The 10,785-nt window shown below is 44.2% G+C and overlaps 1 protein-coding gene across 1 annotated transcript; it reads left to right on the top strand.

The window, feature by feature from the left end:
- The first annotated feature begins 4,730 nt into the window (after positions 1 to 4,730).
- On the top strand, positions 4,731 to 10,009 carry LOC128714193 (uncharacterized). The gene is made up of 4 exons (XM_053809069.1): positions 4,731 to 5,154; positions 8,411 to 8,560; positions 8,646 to 8,809; positions 8,879 to 10,009. The coding sequence occupies exons 1-4, from the start codon at positions 4,731 to 4,733 to the stop codon at positions 10,007 to 10,009; spliced, it is 1,869 nt and encodes a 622-aa protein (XP_053665044.1).
- The last annotated feature ends 776 nt before the right edge of the window (positions 10,010 to 10,785 follow it).

Below are 10,785 nucleotides of genomic sequence, written 5' to 3'. Positions count from 1 at the left end.
TTACACTCATTTTTTTTATTAATACCACCTACATAATCGGGCCGGCCCGTCTTCAACAGGTGAATTTACGTTTAAAACAATAAATTCATAACACAACGAATGATTTATCAATAAAATACTATATTAGTAAAGTAATTTTGATAAGTGAAATTGCGTAGGAATAGTTACACTGATAGTAACACTTCTCAGGCACTCTTAAATGTACTTTTCGTTTCCTTCATGGTAGGAACTCGTCAGGAAATGCCCCCAGCTCCTCACTTTCGTTCACCTCTGACCCGCGGGGGCCGTTCTGGATAATGTTTTTCACACCTTTCCATCCTGTCTCACCCGAGCAACGTGATGAAGGATAAATTGATGGAAACTCTCGGTCGCTGCGACCCGCCAGCGACATACGACCTCTTGAAGCGCGCCGAGATCAGTTCATCAAACGTGTCACACCCGACAAACTGTTGGCATGTGTTTGCTTGCCACGGGCACTTGACTTTCGTTTAAGAGACTTTGAAGGAGGCCCTCCCTCTCCGGCTAGAAACATGCGGTGGCTGCGAAGTAAACAGTCGGATAGGAAACACTTTCCACCTGTAACGCATGGCGCAGGCTGGTGCGGCGTCGTACCAGCCCGCACCACGATGGTTGGCTGATGAAAACCAGAAATTGAAAGAAAAGTGAAATTACTACATACCGCTGGAATTGCGTGAGATGGTACGGTCGGGTAGGAGGGGAGGGCCGGAGGAAGCAAAAGCAAAATAGAAAGATGCAATTGAAGGTGTTCGCACGAAGACGAAGACATCAGACGAAGATAATTCCCTTTCCGAGCTCGCGATCATGTTGGTGATTAGTGGTTAGTGGGTCTGTCGGTTTCTTTGCCCATCTCGATGTGTGTTAGTTTTTGCTTCTGTTTCTTGGTTTTTTGAGTTGGTTTTTGTTATTTCCGTTGTTTTGCACTTGGGTATCGGTTTGTTGTCTTAGCTAATCATATAAGTAAACAATAGGTCATAGGGACGGGTATAACGTATGCTTGTGTGATTTTTCAACCTGCGCTCTCGCCCGCTGTGCGCTTGGTGTCTTCGCCTCGATATTCCGGGGGTTGATATGCCCTTTACACCACAGCAACAAGATTAACGGACAAATCCGTTCGTGTGCTTTCCTCGTTTGAAAGAAAACTGTAGCAAAATTAAAAATGGGTCATGTAAACGGTTGAATATACACCTCCGTACGCGATGGAACGCCAACGTGCAGTGTGAACAAAGCGGAAGGAAGGGAAAGCACTAAAACACCAGAAAAGGTCGATGACTCGCCCAACCGAAGGGTTGGTTAATGGTTTCTCCCTGCAAAGCTGTGCGCCGGAATGTGTTTCATTTTCCGATCGCTAAAACCAACCGTCTTGTGTGTTGGCGGGCGGCGAAAAGGGAAAAGATTAACGACAAAGTGACGCCTTCGCCGATCGATCAAATGATGACGCATGGCGCTCGTTTATCATTTGCAGTACGGCGTATTACGGGTGGGCCGTGATGAAAAAGATGTCTGCAATGTAATGGAATTTAAATTTGCAAATTAGAAGAGACATAATGCAGATTGTCAAACTTGTGAGAGCGTCTGTAAGAGTTGTAATTTTTTCTTAATAAATTGTATAAGTGTAGTCCATTTGAAATGTAAAATTTTTAAAATAGGACTTCTCAAAACAGGTTAATATGTCGTGGTGCCGTGACCAGGATTGCTCTTATTTTTATAGATTTATTTCCGTTATTTACAACAGGGATTAATTATTTTTAAGACTGCAGTTAACGTAAAACAACTCCACCGAGTCGAAAGCAGCTGGTAGATCGAATAATGAATTTATATTCCAATCAAAACCAAAAGCTTAGGTGCTGTTAACATGACATGGAGCTCTCCAAAATCATTTCGAGAGTACTCGAAGCATTGTTGGAATATCTCACTCAACGGCTTCAAGAAGTTTATTTAGTGCAGCAACCATACGCCATGCACAATGTATCCACCGTGTAACCGTGTATGCCCGACTGCTTAACCTCTCTTAACGAGCTGCAAACGGTAGTGAGCATACACATTTGACCTTCCCCTTGAGCCTGAGGCAAAAGCTACAGAAAGGAAGAAAAAAAACACAGAAATGTCTCGATGGTGATCTTTAATCTTCCATGGTCGCGTGACTCGTTCCGGCGAGAGTGGGGAGTATGATTCATGCCGAGGAAAAGGAAAGATCTCTTTCTCCGAGATGGCGAAGATGGCTAGGCGCATGAAAGTGATCGCCGAACGGTTAGCTTTGGGGAGTGTGCTTTAAGTGATCGTCTGAAGCAGACGTGTGCAGTTGGTCGGATGCGATCGTGATCGTGCGGAAGGTTTGTTTCGCGCACGGCGCTGTGAAGATTAAGTGCAGCAAGTGCATCGGGTGCATTATCTCATTCCGCTAATGAATGAAGGTGTTAATGGGGCGGAGTTTTATGTACATTTTAATGAGCGTGTGAAACGATATAAAGTGAAAAACTGTGTTGAATTAATTTGTGGAATTATTAAGAAGAGGGATTAGCTTTTAAGATTAAAGATCAAACATAGTTGCATTAAAGAGCTTCTTGTGACATCTTGAGATCATTTCCAAGTCTTCTTCCCCTGTCGTCCTCTAAAACATGCGGGCATAAGCAAAGAATGGGCCGTAACCTTGGCATTAGTGGCGCGGTTAGTGATTAAAATGACATTAATTTTGTGGGTTACAAGTGTGCTTGCAGCGAATGACCAACTTCTGACAAACACGCACGGGGTTCACAATCCGACAAACTCTCGCCCATGCACACATACAGACGGGCTGGTTGTTGGCGTACAGTAATTGGAGAAAGTTTGTTGCCACAAGTCGGTTTGCGTGCTGGTTTGCAAACCGCCCGTAGTCGGGGAGGAAGATGCTGCCGATACTGCCGGTAGGGAAATAATGAACGTACGAAAGTGACAATTTTACGTGAAGCAAGAAGGAAGTAAAAGGATAAAGACAACCAACGGGAAAGATGGCAGCTTCATTCAAAAGTTTGCTTCGTGTCTAATGCTTTCTTGAAATAATTGCCACTTTGGACTGTTGATTGGAGGTCGATGAAAGTGTAATTAATTGGTGATTAATTGATGAAGTTGTTTCCTTGTTGCAAATAAAAGACTATACATATACTGATATACATTATAGTGAATATATTTAAAAAATTGAGTAGACTCAGTCTGATTTGTGGTGCAGATAGATAGTGTATTGTTGGCAATACGCCTGGTAGTATGCAAAACGTTTGTTATTAGCATTTGGTCGCTAGTTTCGGACAGATGTTTATGAAGCTTTTAAATGTTAAATGTCGTCGCGAATAATGACAAATCATTCTACTCATGCCTAACAGACTAAGACTGTTCAGCAGTATAAATTGATTGCATACCTTTACGCGATGGCAATTTAAACAAAAAAATTTCACAGAAATTGGGCAATGAGTTCAATATTCATCATCCAAATTTACAACCATGGTGATCCAATCCCTGCATGCCCAACCCCAACTCATGTAAAATACAATTTAATCAACCAATTTGCATATGAATGCAATTATTTTTGCCAAATTAATCGAAAATCAACCAACACGGCCGCGGCATGTCAACATGTTTTATTTTAATAAAATTCCATTCGAAAACAAATTGAAACAAAGCAACAACAAAAAAAGACGGCTATGGGATCGAGAAGCGGCTTTTTGTCGAAATAAAAAAAAAGAGAAACAACCCAACCAACAGCGGTGTGTTGTGTTAGTGTGTTTGCGAAAAATTTACGAGCTGAAAATTGTTCTCTCCACCGTTTTTTTTTCCAACGGCACATTTCCCATCAGCCCAGCGCTTACGAGACTGGTCGAGGCGTCGGGCCCCGATAAGGACGAGGCAAATTTTCATCACATGCAAGTGCCATAATTTATGCATTCACTTTACGGTGCCTATCCGTGCGTTACAGTTTCCATGCGGCCGTGTGTATGTGTGTGTAGGTGTGTGAATATATTTGTATGTTGGTACAGAACATAGGGATACATTTCCTTTCACTCGCAAGGCGCCACGAAGGAAATTGTTTTCCCCGATGGAATGTTGTGCAGGTCAAAAGTTCTACTGTGTGGTTTTTATTTGCACGAAAGTTGAAACAATATTCCTTAAGCATTTGTGGCGATGTGTGAATGTTTTACTACAACTGTGTAAGTGTGCGCGGTTGTGAAGTGTGAAACGTTTTTTTAAATGCCGAAAGGTCCTTAAAAACAAATCAAATTATTAAAGCTACTGAATCCTAATTAATGCCAAACGATCGGAATAGAACGGGCTTATAGTGTGCTCAAGCCATCCTTCGTACAGCACGAATATAAATGTGCCTCATATTATGTGTTTATTAGGGCAGCTAAGTTAATGGTGTAATGGTAAAAAAATATCACGAGCAAAACTCGGGTGCAAAGTTTGTGTGACCTATAAAAGTTGTGTCCGCTTCGTACGCTAGCCCGGGTGTTGGTGTTGTGAATAGTCATCAAGTCAATCTAGCCTCCCGCCATATTTCCTAATTATGTGCAAAACCCGGCAAAGTCGTGTGACTCTACGGCACAAATGAAAACACTCCGAGCGAAACCCAGGATGGCCTGAATGGGCCGGACGTATTGAAAGCGTAGCTCCAAAATTTTACATCCCACGATTAATTCCTGGCCCTCTGTACACAACGACGCCGACTTTAAAGCATCGTCAGCATGAACACACCGCAAACGACCACCGGAAAAGCTTCGACTCGAAAGCGAAGGAAAAGGATCACATCCGGTTTGAGGTCAACTCTTCCTTTGTCTTTGCTCACGGTACTTTTAGGTCTCGTGGTAGGACCGTCCGGCTGTGCCGGAGCACCGTCGCTCGCCGCCAAATCCTGGCCATCGATGAAGACGTACGACATTTGGGGATCTCCCACGGTCACGGACGGGGCGGGCGTACGGTCAGGGGCAAGGTCGACCGATTCCTTTGACCCAGTTTCGAACCGCCTCAATGGTTCCGCGGCAACCGGTTCCGGAGCTAGACGTCGAAGCCGGTACAGCTACGGCGAACCGACGGGTGTCGCTTCCTTCTATGGTGACGCAAGCCGGCAACGGGACGATGGCACACAAACACGAAGACGTTCCGCGAAAGGTAAATTAAAACTGTACCGAGTGAAAGTTTTTCGCTGATGGAGTGGAGGAATTCTTACTCGGGGTTTTGTCATTGCGAGATGATGTGCCCTTCGCGCATCTGGATAAAGGGTTGAGAGAAAGTGGTACTGGCGCGCGAGGGGAAACCGGATTCCGATATGTGTGGTAGTGGAACAAAACGGTTGTGGCTTGGCAGGATGAGCTGGAGGAAGTGTGCGGGAACTTGTTTCGTGTAACAACATAATTGCAGCGTGATTGCATCGATTGGTTTGACGTGGTTGAGCGTTTATAGCAGCGTAGCATTTGCAACCTTCAAGCGAAAGTTCTGGAAGTTCGAACGAAGGTCGCATTCTTCGCAAGCGAATGAATCAAATGGGTAAAAGGCTAAAGAGTCGTTGCCTAGCAACTGGCACTGCAAGTGTGTTTTAAAGAGAGAAAATGTTTGTAATTTAACACACATTAATCTGAAGAGATTTGAAAGAGAAACTAAGTTTTACAGTATATGTTTTATGATGTAATTAAACCTTTAAAAACCACGAGATACATTCTGAATATCCTTAGGATTGAGTTATTAGAATTTGAATTCATCATCTTATATTAAAATTTTTAAACATGTTTCCTACGGGAAACAAATTTCCTAGAAAAGAAAGGTATTTACTTGGTATGGGAAAAATGCACTCACTGCTTGGCGCTCCAGATTCCGAAGACCTGCTGAAGATTCTGAGATTTAAGAGCTGATTTTGTGTCTAATTCGTTCTAATGCAACCTTACCTTGTCTTACCTTGTCTAATTCCTTAACCTTCTCTTCTGGCATGTAGATGCCCATATGAATCAATTCCTCTGTGCAGATTTATTGGAATTTTCTTAGCTTTGAACGCAACGCTTGAAAGGAATTTTATTTGAACATTGTTGGAATTTACAGTCATTGCTGCGAAATCTTGCATGTCTTTGTATGTATGAAGTAATAAATTTTCTATTTAGGTTAAAAATGTGCTTTTTTAGAGTCTTAAACATGTAGAACATAAATTAAATTAATTTAATCAATAGAGCGATTAAAATATGAGTTCTATTCAGTTATCATAACTTAAAGGGATTTAAGAGATAGAATGTTAAGTTTTCATTTGAGGTTCACGCATCATCTTCTAGCTCTATAAAAATTACCAACCCACACACAATTGAATTTAGTATCGGTAGTTAATGGGAGAAACATATAGTTAAATCAATATTTTAAATACAATTTTTACCTTTTTTTAAATTTATTGTGATGATATAATTGTCCTTAGATCACATTATTTTCACATGCATTTATCTTTAGTTCTCATTTAGAGGAAACAGTTCATGAATAAGTGACAATTTAAATGATTTAAATGCGAAAATGAATGTGCACTGTCACAACCTAATGCAATAGAGACAAAAATTGAAGCACACTGTAGAAAATTGGTGACTGTGGGACAAAATTTAGCGGCAACGATAAGCTCCACCAGCTCCTCAAAGAGATTTTGTTTATTATCAAACTTCAGGCAGCACTTGATGCATCGACTTAAGACTTTGATTGATACATCTAACGCGATGCGATCGTGTTGATTCTTGAGAAGAAAACCACTAGGAAAGTTACAAAAATATGAAAAATAGGTTTCAGTTCCTAATGTGAATGTTGCAACTCCGCAAGAATGTTGCATTTAACGACGATAAATGAACTGCATCTACTTATCAAACACCCTGCTGCAGTAAATGCTCTTAACACTTTCCAACAGCTTACTACACCGTCCTGAAGTAATGCAGTGGATGAATCCGGAAGTTAAATCATTACCTACACGAAGATCCGACGAACTTTCCAAGCCAAGGTTGCAGGCGAAGGAATATTCATCGCTGCAAGCATCTGCCCTCCCGAAAGCGGTTGATATTTCCTTGACGCACGACGAGGCGGTTGTTGGTAGTTGGTTAAACAGATCTGACACCAAATTAACAAACGACCGACGGGCAGAATGGGAAGAAAGCATCAAGTAAGGATGGTACCTAACTACGACGTAATGCGCTTTACACGATAGTGCAGTGCAGTTTCTACAAGCTGGCATAGAGAAAACAATAACAAAAATAAACCCCACCACTGCTACTGACGGTCGTTTGCATTGCAGCTGCAGTTGGATCCTGGCCTGTCAGGTCGGGGTGGGGTTTGGGTTTTTGGGGAGCGCCTGTGTAATGCTTCCAGTGTACTACTAGCTGTTGAACAAGCTAAACACGTTCCGTACACGGTCCGCAGGAATCGAGCAGGGAAGCAACCCGAGCATAACCGGGTGGACGAAGTTTGCCAGCCTTGCCGTCGGAGGCTGCCGGGGTCAAGTCCGTGTTGTGTGCCGGGGACGAATAGCACACAGGATAGCGTAAGTTCACATTCTAGACACACGACGAGCTTACCCTCACCGTCCGCTTGACGGTACTTAGTGGGTTGATGCTGATGATGAACAGGGAGGTGTTGCAAGATGGGGCAACTTGAAGATGGAGGATGATTCCCACTTGTTTGCTCTGCACCCGGTCACCGTCGTAGGATCCAGAAACGATCTGGGGGACCGTCTTGGGATGGCGTGCAAAAACGGCGTGGTTAATTGGGTGCTGAATAATCCATGGTGCGAGCTGAAGTAATCGTAAATGGGTTGTAAGAACCTTGGTTTGTAGATGGCGCTGGCTATGCCGTTTGGGGATAATGGGGGTCGGTGCGAAGGTTAGTGGAGAAAAGCCGATTTAAAGCAGGCACGGAGCATGCTGGGGCATGCTGGGGTCATTTATTTTGGAAGAATACTTAAGTACTGTGTGTACTATTATGCAAAGTTTAGGTCAAGTTTGGGCCATGAAGTCCTTGGCACGTCAGTGTGTGATAGTTTTGCAATGCTGTAGCGAGAACTTTAAGACGCCTTGCTGGTTGGAGCTGGACATTTTCCTAGCTCGCATCGAATGAACTCTACCTCCGGTGTCATCGTTTCATCCCGAAGCCTGAAATAGGATACTTACCCTCTTTGGCTGTGTAGCACATCCACATCCTTCCCTTTGCTGTGTGCAAATAAGTAGCGTCGTTGCATTCCTATCGACCACGTTGGTTCCTTCGGTCGACGAAACAGATCGGGGCTCATATCTTCATTACCCCTCTATCCGAACGAGATGCTCATGAATAGTTAAACACGACGCTACGCCCTCCCGGAGGGCATTCGGGCCGGATTTTGATACCTTATGTGTCTTTCCCTCCCTTTCGATCCGTTACCTAGTGCTCAACTTCCTACCGGTGCCGGTGGATGACGAGTGCCTGTCGGATGATGGCCGCCGGACGGGAATGTGCATGAACGTGTACGAGTGTCGCATACAGGGAGGAACTGCTCGAGGTCAGTGTGCACTCGGCTTTGGTGTGTGCTGTGTGTGTAAGTATGGAACCACCCATTGCGGGGTTGGATTTTGAGCACGGGCCATCAATATTGTCTGCACGAATTTCAATGTCGTCCCCAGTTGTTGCCACCTGTAACGAGGAGATAGTGAACAACATTACGTACTTTGTGTCGCCCGCTTTCCCCGGCATCGTGCCGAAAGATCTTGGAAGCTGCAAGCTTAAGATAAAGCTGATGAATCCCGACATTTCGCAGCTAAAGTTTGATTTCATTCATTTCGCTTTGGTAAGTTTTGCGATTTGTGGTTTGTGTACGGCGAAGCTTTTTAACCGGCTTTGCTTTTTTTTGATCCAGGGACAACCGAATCGACGTACGGGAGTGTGTGAAGGCGATCTGTTCAGGTTGATCGGAGGCATCAGCCCGTTTGACTTGTGTGGCCAGAACTCGGGCCAACATCTGTACTACGATCTGAGTCCGAAGAGTCGCGCCGACGAGCAGATCGAGCTGGAGATGAACTTTGCGTCGCGTTCGTTCGCCCAAAGGCTGTGGGAGATCCGTGTGTCACAGATACCATTCAGTCAACGTTCGCCGAGCGGTTGTATGCAGTACTTCACCGGCACCGAGGGTCTGATACAGACGTTTAACTTTGCGGAAAATGGACGCTACTTAGCCAACCACAACTATCGAGCATGTATTCGACAGGAGAAAGGAATGTGTTCGGTATCGTACGAACCTTGCGATGATCAGTCCTTCCGCATCGGGCTACCAGGTTCTGGACCAGGACAAGGATCGCTCGGAGGTGGAGCAGGAGGAGGCCCACTGGGTGGGATCGCACCGTCAGGCAGTCCTGGGGGACCCATCTCCGGAACGGGACCCTTCTCAGATCCATCTTTGGCGGACGATCCACTTGCACCAGCTGCCGACATCCCCGTGGAACCAGCTCCTATCGCCGATCCAATAGTGGAGGCATCTCCCGAAGCACCCGCAGCCGATTTAGAACCGGCCGCGGATGAACCAGTTCCGGCCGAGGAGGAACCCGAAGTAGCAGCCGACGAACCAGCAGCTGACGAGGAAGGGTCCGGTGGGGGTGGGTTCTTTGACGGGTTCTTCCCATCCTTTTTCTCCCGCAGCATCTTCGACGACGATGATGAGGTGGTGAAGAGTCCAAAACGACGCAAGGGTCGTGCTATGTCGAAACGGGACTGGCAAGCGCGACAGTTCGAGGGCATCAACTGTCTCGACCGAATAACGTTACCGTGCATCGTGGAAGACTTTATCGGGGTTGGTATGGGTGATCTACCCACCTGCCGGCCGGTACACTGTGGAAACTCACTATGTCCGCCGGGTGTGTCACCGTGCCGGGTGGAAACATCAGTAACACCGTTTCGGTTGGGAATTCACTTTGGCGAAGGAATCGATAGGGGTAGCCCCGAGGACAACTTGGGTGCGTGTATACGGTACAATCAAATTCCTTGCGGTGGTTAGTGCCTGTGGTTAGTGTGTGGAAGAGAAGAGAGTTCTGTTTCTGTATAAAATAGGTGGTATTTGCGTGAATGTGAAAAGCGTATTTATTTGCCATGAACGAGAGCGATATGAGAGAGTAAGGTTAAAAAATAAGTAGGTAAGAAAGGAGCATCATGTTTCTAGGAACTGGTTATCGTACGCTTGTATTTACTTTGTGTTATTGAAATGCATTTCAATCGTTTTATTTATATTGAATCATATTCCAGATAGAATTGAAAATACACACACATCCAGATAGATCTCCATCTCTTCTTCGACAATAGGTAGAAAGCTGCTGAAATGTATAGAATCAGTTTTAAGAAAAGAATTTCTTATCAAGGTGGGGTTTATCCAATTGTAATTATAGATGTAAATGACAGATTGTAGATGACGGTACGAGTTAAAATAAAATAAATCATTAGTTAAACATAACAATATGCAAAATGTGTTAAAATGCTAAATTGTAAAGCAAATTGCATACATTACGGCGCGAAGTGTTACTGCTGAACGCATTAAGATCAATATATTGTTTAGCTGTAGCTGTGGGTTCTTTTCAGATTGTGGCTGGACAAATGTGTCATCTAACGACTTAATAACAACATCCGCTTCTATCAAAACTTCATCATCCCATCGTGATCGTTACTTTGTGCAATAAAACGGTGCCATGAAAATGTAAGTCAATAGTTAAATAGATAAAAAAGAGTTGTTCTGTGCATCAGTGTTAGCACCGTATTTTATGACACTGCCTAAGTTAATGC

Source organism: Anopheles marshallii, chromosome 3, assembly GCF_943734725.1.
Source record: "Anopheles marshallii chromosome 3, idAnoMarsDA_429_01, whole genome shotgun sequence".
Lineage (NCBI taxonomy): Eukaryota > Metazoa > Arthropoda > Insecta > Diptera > Culicidae > Anopheles > Anopheles marshallii.
The sequence above is the reverse complement of the archived record's forward strand: the minus strand, read 5'-3'. Positions and strand labels throughout refer to the sequence as shown.

What these genes read in the sequence shown, in the direction of transcription:
- LOC128714193 (XM_053809069.1), top strand. Translation starts at nt 4,731, where the DNA reads ATGAACACACCGCAAACGACCACCGGAAAAGCTTCGACTCGAAAGCGA. An exon ending in CTTTGGTGTGTGCTGTGTGT is followed by an intron (nt 8,561 to 8,645) that starts GTAAGTATGGAA and finishes TGTCGTCCCCAG; the next exon opens with TTGTTGCCACCTGTAACGAG. An exon ending in ATTTCATTCATTTCGCTTTG is followed by an intron (nt 8,810 to 8,878) that starts GTAAGTTTTGCG and finishes TTTTTGATCCAG; the next exon opens with GGACAACCGAATCGACGTAC.